The 15,497-nt window shown below is 39.2% G+C and overlaps 3 protein-coding genes across 13 annotated transcripts in view; 2 read left to right on the top strand and 1 right to left on the bottom strand.

The window, feature by feature from the left end:
- The window catches only part of ryr1b (ryanodine receptor 1b (skeletal)), a 79,919-nt gene extending 78,130 nt beyond the window's left edge, over positions 1 to 1,789 (top strand). For all 10 annotated transcript variants that reach the window (XM_032503994.1, XM_032503964.1, XM_032503941.1 and 7 more), the window contains one exon: positions 23 to 1,789. In XM_032503994.1, the coding sequence (XP_032359885.1) occupies positions 23 to 118 (96 nt within the window). In that variant the 3' untranslated portion in view covers positions 119 to 1,789. The remainder of the gene's footprint in view (positions 1 to 22) is intronic.
- A 1,882-nt stretch (positions 1,790 to 3,671) lies between these two features.
- LOC116680545 (galectin-4-like) lies at positions 3,672 to 9,281 on the top strand. The gene is given in 13 exon segments (XM_032509511.1): positions 3,672 to 3,893; positions 4,638 to 4,726; positions 5,153 to 5,357; positions 5,944 to 6,057; positions 6,415 to 6,600; positions 6,732 to 6,779; positions 6,880 to 6,906; positions 7,066 to 7,101; positions 7,256 to 7,273; positions 7,385 to 7,414; positions 7,954 to 8,042; positions 8,132 to 8,297; positions 8,383 to 9,281. Coding segments are annotated over 13 exon segments (1,200 nt in total). The 5' UTR covers positions 3,672 to 3,848; the 3' UTR covers positions 8,530 to 9,281.
- Positions 9,282 to 9,604: 323 nt separating this feature from the next.
- Positions 9,605 to 15,497, bottom strand: part of axl (AXL receptor tyrosine kinase) — a 29,407-nt gene continuing 23,514 nt past the window's right edge. For both annotated transcript variants that reach the window (XM_032509509.1, XM_032509508.1), the window contains 5 exons: positions 14,656 to 14,777; positions 13,936 to 14,045; positions 13,464 to 13,623; positions 12,651 to 12,787; positions 9,605 to 11,821 (listed from right to left, as the gene is read on the bottom strand). In XM_032509509.1, coding sequence (XP_032365400.1) covers positions 11,362 to 11,821; positions 12,651 to 12,787; positions 13,464 to 13,623; positions 13,936 to 14,045; positions 14,656 to 14,777 — 989 coding nt within the window. In that variant the 3' untranslated portion in view covers positions 9,605 to 11,361. The remainder of the gene's footprint in view (positions 11,822 to 12,650; positions 12,788 to 13,463; positions 13,624 to 13,935; positions 14,046 to 14,655; positions 14,778 to 15,497) is intronic.

The raw sequence follows: 15,497 nt of genomic DNA, 5'->3' as shown, positions 1-15,497 counted from the left end.
ACCTTTTTTTCCTGTGTTTCAGGAATCATACGTGTGGAAGCTGTACCAGGAGCGATGCTGGGACTTCTTCCCTGCTGGAGACTGCTTCAGGAAGCAGTATGAGGATCAGCTCGGATAACGTCCTGCAGCGTCAACGTCTGGGGGACAGAAAGAGAGGAGAGGAAAGGGGAGTGGATTTAAAGAGAGGAAAGATTGGAAATTTAGAAATGGAACACGTCTGTCTTAGTTATGTACCTTTTGTCTGCTCATTTCTCTCCTCCGTTAAAGCTATGCACACTTTGACTGCACTGTTGCACCACCTGCAGCAGAATGTCAATGGAATAGATTTGAGAAAAGCAGAAGAATAATATCAGAGAGGTGTAAAAAGCCAAGGGCCTTTTTATTCTGCTATGAATACACTACATGGCCTTGTAAAATATACATGTACTGCCTTGCATATCAATGCATTTATACAAAACGGGCTCTTTCAGTCGCTACTGCTGTAAACGTTTTAGTGCCTATAGCAATGTCACTGCTTTAGCGATCAAACAGTTTTAGTTTCAACACTTTTGTTTGAGATTAGAGTGGATATGTTTTATTTATATTGTTTGTAAGGTTGGGATTTTTTTGTCGTATTTGGCTGCTGCCGTTTGATACTTCATTTCTGATTTCTGGTGTTTCTTGGAGAGAAAGCGTTTTGAAAGAAAATGATTCAGCTGCTCACAGTCGTTTCTCCGAGATCCTTGAGAGGCAGCAGTGAACATTTTAGCCGCGCTCTCGCTCCTTTTTCTCCCTCTCTCTCGGGAGTTAGAAACTCGTCCTCAAACAAGCGATCATGATAGGAAACTCTTCTCGGACTGACTTGCCAAGATAGTAAACTTAAACTTAAACTATATTTGCGCGTGTGACGTATACCAGTGTGAATCAGCAGTAAAGACAAACCCAGTTTGCACTCTGAAGTCTTACAATGCGTCCCTGGATGTATGTGGTCCCTTATCTCCAATGATGTCTCTGTCCCATCTAAGATAGTGATGAAATACACACATACACTATAGGAGGATACCAAGGGTGTTTATTTATTGTTTGTATGCAGATCAAATCTTCTGAAGACGACCGTTTTAGCCCGTCTGTGTTTCTGGCCAACAGTCTGTTTTATGACACTTTATGCACAAATAAGTTTCTGTCAGTGCATTACAAATAACTAATGAATGTATTTAATGTATACATTATGTCCAAATGGTCATGTGTATAACTTGAGTAATGTCTAGGCTGCTTAGAGGCCTTTTGATGAGTAGACATATTTTACATAAATCATAGATACATATATTTATTTTTTCTTCAGGGCTTTAAAGAATTTCAATGATCATGCTTCTTTGTCGGACTTGAACCTGCCGCGTGTCCTGTTTCTGAAATCCACAACGGCGAAGAGACTTGATCTCACACTGAAGTAAATGCCCAGTTTGCAGTCAGAAGAGCACATGAGCTTTTGGTTTTGCTTGTTAGGTTTTTATGATAGATACTTTTAGGAATCCAGCATATCAGTTATTTTTCTCAAATCCCTGCGTTGATCTCAGAGACTTCTGTCTCACTTGGCCTCGTACAAATCACATACAAACTCTCCAACTCTTCGTCTCGCATTTAATGTCATGACTCACTTTGTCAGATGCAGAGCGGTATTTTGTTTGCTGGCGACTCTGAAGTGTGTATTTGCCACGTGTTCCACACGGAGGCAGCTGACCGTACGGAGCTGAGTGTGCTCTGACTGAACCCTGTGTTTCAATACAGAATAAACAGATTATTTTAAGGAGAACTGGGACGTGTGTCCTCATTTACATATATGCTTTATATGGTGTTGCTGTGTCTGTGTGTTTGAGCGTGTATGCTCTTGTTCTACATTTTTCCAAGGACCAGTTTTAGTACGAACACATTTTTGGAAAATTAGGACATTTTGTTCAGTCTTCATTCACTCAAAGCGCTGTAAGAATTAGGTTTAGGCTTTGAATGCACTATAGGTCAGTACAAGTATAGATGTAAACACGTTTAAAGCATGTATTCCTAAGGTACTGTAAAATATTTCAGGAACATTATATGGACATCAACAAAAGTTTGAATAGATAACTTTTATTCATTTTATTAACTTTGTAGTCCTTGTTCCATGGTGGCTTCTCTGACTAACCACTCTCCATACATGTGCAGGACATCTTTTATATTCATTTGTGTTAAAAAAAAAAATACATACTATGCAGACACCATTAATACATAGTCACAAAAGTTAGATTATCCTTTAACTCTCCATGACATCCTCTTTAAATGTGAGGAACATTTTTCTTTGTAGACAAAGCTGATCATTGTGCCTTGACAAACGTGATTATTTGCAAGGGGTAAACTGATTTAGCATCAGCATATCAGTATCAGTGTATCAGTATACTGATACAACACTGATTTTGAAATTACATTATGGAGATGCCTATTATTACACTCTATAGTTTATTAAAAAAAAATGTTCCCTCTCAGGCGTCTGTGTTGCAGTTTCATGTTGGCTCTGGTGAAACTTTATCTTAACCAAATAACAAAAGTGGATTGTTGCGCCTAAACACCCCAGGAAACACCCATCTATCACTTAGACAGCCTTTGTTTCCTGACAGATTGTGTGTGTGTGTGTGTGTGTGTGTGTGTGTGTGTGTGTGTGGTGTTGTGTGGTGTGTGTGTGTGTGTGTGTGTGTGTGTGTGTGTGTGGTGTGGTGTGTGTGTGGGTGTGTGTGTGTGTGTGTGTGTGTGTGTGTGTGGTGTGTGGTGTGTGTGTGAGTGAGAGATAGTAAAGCATTTGTTGGATGCTATACTGCCTCCATGAAGTTGCACTACACTCTCAGACGTGTGGTAGATAAGAGTTACTTATGTTTCTGTTTGCCTTAGGTAGGCGGATGGATATTACAGTATATGAATCATACACACAACTTTACACCTACTATTCTTTAAATATCAGCACGTAAAAAAAAAAAAGAGATGCTATTATCAGGTATTATAACTTAATGCGTTGGATGGAGATTATGTCTCTTATACAGATCTCTACTTTTCCAACACCAAAAAGAAATATTCTCTTAGTTGTAACATTTAGATTTTAATATAAATATAATGCCAGTTTTGTTCACTGTTTAAGATTTAGGAAGTTACAGAGAATGGAAATAGTTTAAAAGCTGTGGTGGAAAGTAACTTAAGAAAGGCAAGTAATTTTGCTGTAGTTCAGTACAAATTTGAGGTACTTGTACTTTACTTGAGTACTTTTGTGTCATGCTAATTTATACTTCTATTCATTAATATCCAGAGGGATACTTTTCCCTCTGCCACACTTAACTGACAGCTTTAGGTACAGTAAACAATAAAATGCCCTATTATACATCAGTAATAAGTAATAAATATAGTAATGTAACACGCAAAGGGGCCATTTTCTGCATTAGTAGTACTTTTAATAGTTTGGGTACATTTACTTGATTATACTTGGGAACTTTTACTTAACTGGCATTTTCAACCTTATGGCTTTAACTTGTAATGGAGTTATTTCCTTGCTGCAATAACACCTTTTTTTCTTTTTCTTGCAACACACACACACACACACATACACACACACACACACACACACACACACACACACACACACATTTAACACTGTCTTTTGTGTGCCACTCCTCCACTGGGTCAATGGTCAATGAGAATTTTGTGCCTCCAAAGTCAACATGGTGATGCAGCCCTGGGCTTGGTACCCTGCTCTGCCCCTCCCGTATCACTCGTATAAAACAAGGACTCCAGCAGAGATCTGTTCCTGACAAAACGCTCCCGATTCTGTCTGCCCGTCCGTCTCACCGACTGATGCCATGACGTTTGTTGCTCCTCCCGGCTATCAGCCAATCTACGGCCCTGTAAGTATCTGCCCTGACTGCTGCTGTGTAATGAATCCCACTAATGCCAAGGGATTATGATTTGATCACCAGTGGTGTCAGCCACGCAAAAACAATCTGTTAGTGTGACATAGTTGTGACAAAAGAATCTGGTCCATGGTTGCCTGACATATCAAAACTAAATTTTGTACTTTAGAGGACTTGGTACAGGATTATGTTGCGCTTTGGACAACAATATGACCTAAAAATAATATAGTGAATTGTTTTGTGTGCTCGTACCCCTGATCTCTTTACTGATGTTTGTCCACATTAATGACAGATAATATCAAGATTTAAAGATTACGTGGTGGATCCATTTCTTTTTTTAATGTTTATTTGTATAGGGTAAGTACGTAGCGTAATCCTATGCCACACGCCACAGCATTTATAGCCTGAGCAACACGAGTCTATCAAATTGTTAAAAGTTTCAGTATGATTTTAATTTAATACATCTGGCCCGGCCCATCCCTAATACAGTATGCTCTATAGAGAAAGTGTAAACCAAAAATAGTACAGCATTGTACATTCCTTTTCTCCACTGCATCCAAGGAAACAGGGAAATCATTATGTAATGCTACACTAATGATAATGGAGTCTACAACTAGAGAAACCACACTGTGTAATTTACTGGGCCACTGTACAACGCAACTGACATTTGGAAAGATGGGTCTTGGGTGCTTGTGAACATTGTGCAGTGTGGATTAATATTATTTGTGCACTGTACAGAGAATTCCCTATCTGGGGCCAATTTATGGAGGCCTGAGGGAAGGGGTGTCCATTTACATCCAGGGGTCCATTCCGGAGAACATTACCAGGTCAGTATTCATCTTGAAATTCATTCTTAATCTTTAAAAAAGCAGTTATGAAAAAGTAGTTTTTTTATTTCTTACCTTAACCCTTTGACACTATTAAATAATATTACTATAAACTCATTCTGGGTGGAGCAGGTGTCTTTGTTGTGTTTCTATCTTGTAACACACAGCTTCAATTTTATTACTTCACCCTCCCTTTTTGAAAATAGTAATATCTAAAGAACTTTTACAGGCCACCAAGTAAACATTGCATATATCTGACTGAATCAGAGAGAATTTTTTTTAACAATCTCCTCAGTTTTCTTTTCTTTACAGTCTGCCCCACCTGCACTGTTTGCGTTTGCTCTGTTTTCCAGCACTAAACAAACTTATCACTCATGACTCAGCGGCTTAATGGTCTCATGTCACCTGCTTGTTATTTTTTGGCAGGTTCTTAATCAACCTGCTCTGCGGAGAGTCTGAGTCCAGCGACATCGCCCTCCACATTAACCCTCGATTTGACGGCCGGGACAAGGTGGTCTTTAACTCTTGTCAGGCGGGATCCTGGGGTTCTGAGAACAAGATCCGTGATATGCCCTTCAGGAAAGGCCAAACCTTTGAAATGGTCATCATGGTCAATTCCCAGGGCTACCAGGTCAGCCCAGCCACACGTCCACTCGTACTACGTTTTTACTACAAGTTAATAACACCCTATAATGTAGTCATAAGCAGATATAATGGTATTTAATGTACAGTTTCTGTCAATCATCCTATGAATACATTTTTTTAAATATTATTACAACTTTTTTAAGACATTGTCATTCATAAAATGTTTATACTCTATTATCCACTTTAATGTTTTCTGTAAGCACTATGAATTGCCCTGTTGTTGAAATGTGCTATACAAATAAAGTTGCCTTGCCTTATTTGTGCCCAGAGGAGGAATTATCATACACATAGTATATCATAAACCCTTTATTAAATGTTTATATAGTGCCTGTAAATGCTTAGAAGGGGGTTAACGTAAACTGTTACCCTTTCAATAATTTTTTGCCTTTTGCTGTGCTACAGAAATTTACGCAGTTTGAAATTTTGTGAATACCTCTTCAACAGGTTTATCCTACATAATTATTAATTATTGGACCATATATATATATATATATATATATATATATATATATATATATATATATATATGCCATGGCACATTCAGGGTAATATTTGACATTATGCCATTGCAGATTAAAGTCAACGGGAATGAGTTCCACAACTTCGAACACCGTCTACCTTTGAACAGGGTTTGCGCGTTGCAGATCGCTGGAGATGTTTCCATCCAGACTATTAACATCATAGGGGTGAGACTTCCTGTCCCTGGAGCTTTCAGCTTAATGCTTTTGGCTTTGTTGGGGCAAGTAAATTCACTCAATGTGCATTAAAAAAACAAAGCTTCTACAGGTGCAATTTATGGTTGGTAAGTGTTAGTGGTAGTGAGATGATTTCCAATGTTTGTTAGCAGGTTTTTATAGGTGAATATATTAGTATGTTAATATTAGTAGCAGCTGCAGTGTTAGTAGTGTTAATGTCCTATTGTACCGTTGCATTACCTAATTATTCCACTGTTATGACAAGATGTCAACTTTTTCTGTGCACTTTGTTTGTTAATTAGACTTGTTTGACTTTTTAGTTTTACAATTTAGTTTTTGTTTTTTTAGGGCGGAATGGGAGGAGGAATGGGAGGAGGAATGGGAGGAGGAATGGGAGGCGGAATGGGAGGAGGAATGGGAGTAAGTATTCATAATTTCACTGTAAAAATTAAATTCCAACACAGCATTTTACAGTATTTAACATGTTAACAACCCACTGTTCAACAGGGAGGCTATCCACAAGGTGGCATGGGGGTAAGATAATTATTGATTATTGAATATCAATAATTATTGAAAGTATGATTATTATTTTTGTCTCTGAAGGTAGTTTTTTGTTTGTTATATTACTGTAACTATAAGCCTTGCTTCTTCCAACTGACATACAGGGAGGATACCCAGGTGGCATGGGAGGCGGAATGGGAGGAGGAATGGAAGTAAGTTTTACGTAGGATGAGGATTTATTCAAATGTCATAATTAGATTACCGGAAACACATCATTAAACAGCATTTGACATGATTACAACTTTTTAACAGGGAGGATATCCAGGAGGTGGCATGGGGGTGAATAAATACTTTTATTTCTGCTCTTGTTCAAATTCAAATTCATTGGTTTATAAAATTCAGCATATGTCACAAATACAGAAAAAACACCAACCTATGTTGAGCAAAGCCACAATAAGTCACAGAACATCTTTCTTTTAAATATGTGCTTGTTCACAGGGTGGATATCCAGGAGGAATGGGAGGTGGTATGGGGGTATGAAACAATAACTGATTTTATTTTCCTTTTGTAGTATTTACATTTATATTATACTGAGACACAGTCACATGTCACATGTAAATCAAACAACAGGTTGTATGTAATCAATAGTTTGGATTTAATGGACTGATTTTATTTTGTCTTCTGTCAGGGAGGATCAAACCTGCCGGTGAGAATCCTGCAAAAATACACATTCATAAAGCCCTCTATGTAGTTCCTCTATGTATTTTTTAAGTCTGGTAATCCAATTGAAATCTTACATATGTTGATCTGATTACAGGGCATGGGCGGGCAGCCGGTCTACAATCCTGTAAGTAAAATTTGCTCCACACTCATTTGTAGTACAGTCAGTGTCAGTCTGGGTGACGCAATGAAGCCTGGTCTCAGTGGTCAATAGTTCAAAGGAAAAGCAACAAATCTTCACACTTGAGAAGCTGGTACCATGAAATGTTTTTTCCAACAAAAACTATTAAATTGACAAAATGACTTTAATGTTGCATGTTTTGTCTGCGAAAATCTTAATTTATAAAGTACCTGAAACTCTAAAATAATTGTAATGAAGTAAAAAGTACAGTATTTTTCTCTGAGATGTAGTGGAGTAGAAGTAGAAAGTAGCACAAAATGGAAATACTCAAGTAAAGTACAAGTACCTAAAATTATACTTAAGTACAGTACTAGAGTAAATGTACTCTGGCAACAACAACTTTGGTGTCACCTTCAGGCTGTTTTTTATATTTTGCCCTCAGTTGGATCTACGTATATATTGAAGTTGTCTTTCCAGTTTATGTCTGTTAATTGTGTTTTTATGTTACCTGTCTTATTTTTTATTTTTTTTTGCTGTGTCTTAAGCCTGTGCCCTACTCCACCATGATCCCAGGAGGGATGTACCCTAAGCGGACCATCATCATCAGAGGCATGGTGCCCTATGGAGCACAAAAGTGTGTGTTTGTGACTGTACATACACTAAAGTCAGTATAGCGCGAGTGCTATCAGACTCATATTACACTCCTGGGTCTGTGTGTTGCAGAATGTGCATCAACTTTAAGGTGAGCAGATCTCGGGACATTGCCTTCCACCTGAACCCCAGGGTGAGGGAGGGCATCGTGGTGAGGAACAGCATGATTGGAGGTAACTGGGGCCAGGAGGACAGAGAGGCCAGCTTGAACCCCTTCATGGAGGGACAGTACTTTGATGTAAGAATTATTTTCAATCTATCTACATTATTTTGACTCACTGGTGGTCAGCGGTGTCCTGACTTTTCTGTCCTTTGCTTCTCAGATGTCCATTCGCTGCGGGAACCAGAGGTTCAAGGTGTTTGTGAATGGGCAGCACTTGTTTGACTTCGTCCATCGCCTGCAGTCCTTTAATGAGGTTGACATGCTGGAGATAGAAGGCGACGTGCAGATCTCCTACATCCACTTCTGAGACCAGACGCACCTTTTAGACACTATCAATTCTGTACAATATTCATCTATTTCATTGGTTTATCAGTGTTTAGATGATATTTAAGAGGATATGTCCGCCACTGTGTTATATCAGGTTCTTAATCTTCCTGCTGTGTGATCATAAATCATAATTCGACAAATCATTACCTCATTGCCGGCTGTATTGTTAATAAACTTGTCACTTACACATATGCTTTGGATGAGATTAATATTGACTACACCAAAGCTCAGGAGGAGAGCTCATTCACGATGAACACATTTATTTCTTATACAAAATACTGCAGGTACTGTATAAAACTTTGTTTACAAATCATGACAATAGAAAGGCAATTATAGTACAGTCTTCTCCCAATTCCACACAGGAATCAGGAGAATCACAATCCACACACACTTTTATTGTAATGCAAAAATACTGGCTCTCTGAAGGCACTGAACGTAAAGATTTAAGGCTGAACTGACTGTAATGTTTAAAACGCACTAGTTGGTGTAACACTGCTGGCATATCCATCTGCTTTCAAATTGATAAAATATTTGTACAGACCAAATTAGACGAGTACCTCATTCTCAGCACCACTTTCTGTAGGTCACAAACAACGGAGGGCCATCACTCACTGAGCATACGGTACCACATGTATAGCAAGAAATGTACATTTCATCTAAACAAGGAATTTGAGTAATGCTACATGTATAAAGGATAACTGTATACTGTTTCATATATAAGTACCTTCGATGCATACATCTGAGAAACACAGCGCCTTATTTCAACAAATGTTCTCCCAAAATGTGTGTTGGAATATGGTCCATTCTAAAGACAAAATTATAAATTGAAGGAAAAAAATATATATACAGTGTATATATATATATATATATATGTGTGTGTATATATATATATATATATATATATATATATATATAGATATATATATATATATATATATATATATATATATAAAAATAAGTGCATGAATGATGCAAAGTTGCAGCTAGTGGACCTCGAAGCGGAGGTTTAGATGAACATGCGCTTTGCTTTCTGTTGGTACCAGACTTCTATTTACAGTGCTAAACCTCAAGTAACTAAAACATCCCAGAATGAGAGTGTGGCAGGATGACGTCAGATGACGAGGTTAGTTGTGCTTCCCAGTCTCTCGGTCTCTTTGCTCATTTATGGAAAAAAACACTCTAGTCGACTGGATTCGGATGCCCTGCAATGATTTCACAGGCTATGTTCTCCGCCTTTATGAATATGCAAGTTGTTACATGTGGACAGATTCTGTCCAGAAAGTAAATTAAAACACAAAATGTATAAGACGTAAAAGATATACAAATTATAAACAAACATACAAGGATATAAAAAAAAAACATTAGTGCAAAGTTGTTGAAAAAAAAAAATCAGCATTTTTTTTTTTTTTTTTACAAAATGTGTAATAACACTGTGCTTGAGCCAAAAGCAAAGGTGAGGAGCTTATTTGCCTCGGGTAACTCCATCATGTCCGTACCTACCCTCAGTCCATCCACCTGCCTCTGATTATTTGTACCCTCTTGATTTGACCAGTACCTATGTCACTGTTGAGCAAAGTCTCTAGTTTCCTGAGTTATGACAACAATGTATAGACTAGTTCAGGACTCTCACAGGCGTCTCACCTGTTAGTGAGGAAAGAGATGCCTTGTTTGAACTGTAAATGGCTCATGGTGCTTAATGCACAACTGGCAGTGCGACCACTTGAGAGGATGCAGGGATGTTAGAGCGCTACATTAGGCTATCATACAACGGATCAATAAGATGGAGTTTCTTCATTTAAAACGACTTCATATGAAATGATCTAAAGCCTGCAGTGTAATTTCATTTTCTCTGCAAATTTTGGTCTGTTTTAAATCTTTTGTTGAATTCAAATGTCATTCATATTTCGTTGCTGTATATAAAAGTCTTCTAACTTTCAGGTAAGGTGGACTTTAGTTGAAGGGTTTCTGTGGGGAAAGAACATTCTATCATTATAAAAGACATTTGTCAAGATCAACATTTATCAAAACCACTGCTCAAAGCTAAAAAAAATAAAAAAAGAGAAAGAAATGAAAAAGCCCATCCTTGTTGGCGATAATAGTTTTAACTCGTCCTATTGTCCTTCATAAACTGTGTCGGTATAACCATAAAACAGCTAGTCATCATCAGATGGTACCTTCAGTTAAAGAGGCACTGCTGCTGATTTTTTTTTTCTTTATCGGGTTGTTTCTGCACATGGGATTTCAGATGGGTGAGGTTTTCTCTGTCAGAGGAGCCCTGTCTCAGCTGGTGCGAGTCCTCCATGTTAGCCCTTTACTCGCAAGTTCAAGCTCCTGAGTTTGTTTGGTTGTAGATTCAGCCTGGCAGTGTCTAAGCTGGTTTCACTGAGATTGTTTAGCTTAGTCGCATGAAGGGGATCGATCTGTTGTATACAGGTAGTTGTGCAGATAGGGTATTTTATTGCTATATGGACTGGGAATGAGATTCTCTGATTGTGCTGCAGTGTATGAGGGCAACGTGCTCTAAACCTCTTCACCCACTGTCTGTCGTTGGTGACCTTTCCAACAGGGTTGACAAAGGAAAAGAATCCCAATCCTTCACTTCCTTTGAATGCCTTCGGCTCTGTGTGTGTGTGTGTGTGTGTGTGTGTGTATGTGTGTGGGTCTGAATTTGTGCAAAATATGTATGTAGATATGATGCAGTCAGTAGCAAGAGGCTGGATCTTGTTCTAAGACTGGGGATAAAAGATGGCACACTTTGGCAGTGAAAAGTCTCTTTCACTTTAAAAAAACAAAAAAAAACAAAGGGAAGCCATCACTGCCAGAGCATTTTTCTGGACCCTTCCCTGTCCTCCAGCAGCTCAACAGTTGGGGTGGGAGCGGGTGTAGGGTTGGGAGTGGAGTGGCAGGATGGTTGTAGAGGCAGCGTGGCTGTGGAAGACGACACCGGCATGTCCAGGCTCTCCAGGGAGTCCGAGAGGGCTCGGTTGGTCTCGTGTTGTGGACAGAGGACGTAGCGGTTGGGGTGGTGGACCTCCACTGTGGTCACAGAGTCCAGGGCCTTCAGGCAGAGAGGGGACGGCCCCCCAATGGGGTCACGCCCACCAACGGCCCCTAGCTCCATGGAAGACTCGTCCATGTTGACGTACAAGATCTCGTCTGGGTCCTGGGTGTCCGGCAGATCCTCAAGGGCTTTTTCCAGCTCGCAGCGCAGGGACTCAAATGATGGGCGATCCTTGGGGCTCAGCAGCCAGCAGGAGAACATCAGGGCGTAGCTGGAGAAGAAGAAGAAATTGTAATTTTATACTTAATGATAGCACGTTGTTAAATTAGGTGAACACCAAAACACCAAACACTAAACGGGTTTAATAACGTCAGAAATAAACCGTAACGTATTTTGTATGGAATTACCTTGACACTAATTGTAGTGAGTTAAATGTAATTCATTTCAAACTTAGCATAGCAGGTCTCTTTTTCCCCACATATATATTTATAATTATGTCGTTAAGATTTATTATTCTTAAAATAACCGGATTTGTTTTCTATGAAATTTCTCTTACCAATTACATCTGCCATTTTCTCTATCTTCTAATTTTCTATCTTTTAATTGTTTGGAAGGAACTTGCTGGGGGTTTTGTCTCAGAAATAGAGCTCTGTTCTCTGTGCTCTATAATTAATAACAAATTAAACATTTCCTTCTCTGGAATCTCTAAGGACATTAGTAAAAAACATTATGAAACTCCAAAAGTAGTGTGTTACTACCTAAGAATGAAAAAAAAATTGAAATGGTAATATGAAAAACGCCAGAATATTTTGTCTTAAGCTAACTACGAGGAAGGGTGCATGCTTTTCAAATCTATATCTTGAAACAAAATAGTTCAGTAAGTGTGTTTATCTAGGAAGCTTTAAGAAACATGAACACTATTTAAAGCATTGCATTATCTAAGCTCCTTGAAATAGACTGGAACTGTTTTTAGCCTCCAGTCTTGATTGCTTCACGGAAAAAGGGTACTTCTAATCAGGAGGAAAAATATCCGCAAGATACTTCATCATCAGCTGAGTGTGTTTGGTGAGGAATGTGAAGGCAAAGGCGCTGACACTCACATGCTGTCCAGACAGTCTGGAGGCTGTTTGAGACGGTTTCCCTGTCTCAAGTAATCATAAATCTCACTGTTTTCAACCCCAGGGTACGGAGTCTGGCCCCGCGTGGCGATCTCCCACATTGTGACTCCAAACGACCACTGAGAGAGAGAGAGAGAGATGGAGGGAAGGAGCATGGCAGAGTAAAGAGGGAGAGAGAGGGGAAGGGTTAAAGGGTTTTAAAATCCTTTCGCTTTTAAACACCTTGCTATAGGCTACACTAAATGCACAAGTTAAACACTGTGGAAATAACATAGACATGTTTTTCGAAGCTTTCTGGACATCCTGCTTTTACGCACAAGTTGCTAAAGAATGCACATCCTTTTTAACGCTAACACTGCATGAACACTTCCACATGTGCATGGAAACCAGGGCCCCTCCAGTGTACAGTATTTAGTCATCAGTGCAGTCACCTGTTGCTGTTTACATCTGTCACAGATAGTAGTAATGACATGTTTGCACAATATATTCTACTGAAATACATGTAGCTCAATACATCATAGCTATGTGTTCAATTAGTGCTATTTCTCAGTTTTCAACAGTAAACATAGTAGAAATGTTTCATTTATAACATAGAAAAGTAACGCACACCAAGGATTGTAGTGAGGTGCTGGGATTAGAACAAGCACACACACATACACACACAGGGGTGGCAGTATCTCAGTCCGTCCTGAGCATGTGTGTGTGTGTAGTTCAGGATTGTGTGTAAACTAACAGAGTGTAAATTGTAATTTCCCCGTTGGGGATCAATAAACAGATTAAAAAATTAAAACCTACCACGTCACTTTTGGTGGTGTAGACGCGATCAGCCAAGCTCTCGATAGCGATCCATTTGACGGGCATCTTTGAGATTCTCCCCTGCCTGTAGTAGTCTCCGTTGTAGATCTTCTTAGAGAGGCCAAAATCAGCCACACATACGTTCATGTTCTCATTCAGCCTGAGGCAGAGAAACCAGAGTGTTACTGCGCTGCGTTTTTGGTGAAGGGGCGTTCGGGCGGTGATGTAATGTAAAAAAGTACATTCATTTCCGTGCTGTTATTTTCTATATTGTAAGACTATATAATGTATAATCTACATGATATATAATATTTATTTAATGTGTTTTAGTCTTTTTTGGGCTTTTCCCCCACCCAAATGTTGCCTTCAGCAGTCTCTTAAGTCACTTTTAGTTCTTTTTCCTCCTCAAGAGAAAGAGCAAGTGCTAACAGGAACCGAGAGAGTGAAATGTGGAAGCAGAGATTTTGCTTACATGCAGTTGCGAGCGGCAAGGTCTCTGTGGATGAAGTTCTTGTTGCTGAGGTATTCCATCCCTCGGGCAATATCAGTCATAAACTTTACCAGCATTTGAGACGGGAGGTACTGCAGGACAGCGCGGAGGAAAAAAAAGGTTTTAGCCACACACAGCTGACATTTATTTTCTGCACAGTAGAGGGCACTACAGTCTTATCTCTTCAGGGACCTGTGATCAGCTGGAACTGAGGGCTCCCTGCTCCAAATACAAACAGCCTCCTCCTGTGGGATGAATAGGGTTCAACACCACTTTGTTTTTGAATGTGTGCCGAACACATGGATGTTTCAACATTCTGCAGGAATCTTGTTTTGATTAGGCTTATGTTTCTCAGCCCTGCTCTTCAGGGACTTACTGCGTATAGCGGTTCTCAATTCCAAAAAAACATGTCATCCATTAAGAAGTAAAACTGCAAATACATGTAGCAACGACAGACACGTATCTTGTGTTTTCATGATCTCAGAGCGTACGCTCTGCCAATAAGGTGTGGATGGTGACTTACTGTAACAAACACTTTACGTCTATGTTGACCTTTGGATCCCATTTTGCTGACAGACATTCATGGGAATTTATAAACCCCAGACCCATTAAACTATTTATTTGTGTATGCGTGCGGCTGCCTGCATTTGCATATGTATGTGTTGCTGACTTGCTGCTTTTATTGTTTGAAATCAGACTAACCACAGGAGAGTCTCCCAGCCTTGAGTATAGCAGATAGCTGTGCAGGTCTCCGTGTTTCATATAGGGCAGAATGACCACCGGGGAGGGGTAACCTTCACTCTCAACAGTCTGCAGACACACACCTGTAAAAACACTTCAGATTAGTATTATACACACTGACTACATACATGTTCTGTACATCACAAGAGCGCTCAGTCTTGAATTTGCTAATTAAAGAATACAGTATTTAAAAAACTTAGTGCGTCCAAATTACAAGAAATAAACATTTTCTCACTAACCTTTAGTGGTATTTAGACATGCTCATATTTATAGTTTCATTTGCACAGGTTTTGAGATATTCACCCCAATATTTAGTCTTGCCAGTCTCCCTGTTACTTTCAAAAATCAGAAAATGCAGTTAATTTGGACTATTTATTTGATAGAAAGTAGTTCCATTAAAAACAGTTTAGAGTAAGGTTTGTGGAGAACCTGGTTTTGCGGTAAGGAGTGTCCCCATTGATGTGTTGATGTGTGTCCTGTGTTGGGCTTACAATGTTGTTGGCATCTGGTGTGGTTTGTGTATGTTTGTAGTTTTAGACATCCTGCTGCAAACTAAATTTCCTTTTTTAAGGATAAATATAGTTGAAAGTTGAAGTTGAACCTAAAGAATCCTGAGGAAATTAATGGAGTTAATGTCCTTGCACGATTCCTGCACTTTTTGGGGTTGTAGCCACATGGTTGAATTCACTTATCAAGGAAGTTGTGTTTTCAGTTTGGTTGGTTTGTCTGTCAGCAGGACTAGCAAAATGTTACTGGCCCGATTTTCACAAAATTTGGTGAAAGGGTTTAGCATGGGCAAAGGA

Source organism: Etheostoma spectabile, chromosome 3, assembly GCF_008692095.1.
Source record: "Etheostoma spectabile isolate EspeVRDwgs_2016 chromosome 3, UIUC_Espe_1.0, whole genome shotgun sequence".
NCBI lineage: Eukaryota > Metazoa > Chordata > Actinopteri > Perciformes > Percidae > Etheostoma > Etheostoma spectabile.
The sequence above is the reverse complement of the archived record's forward strand: the minus strand, read 5'-3'. Positions and strand labels throughout refer to the sequence as shown.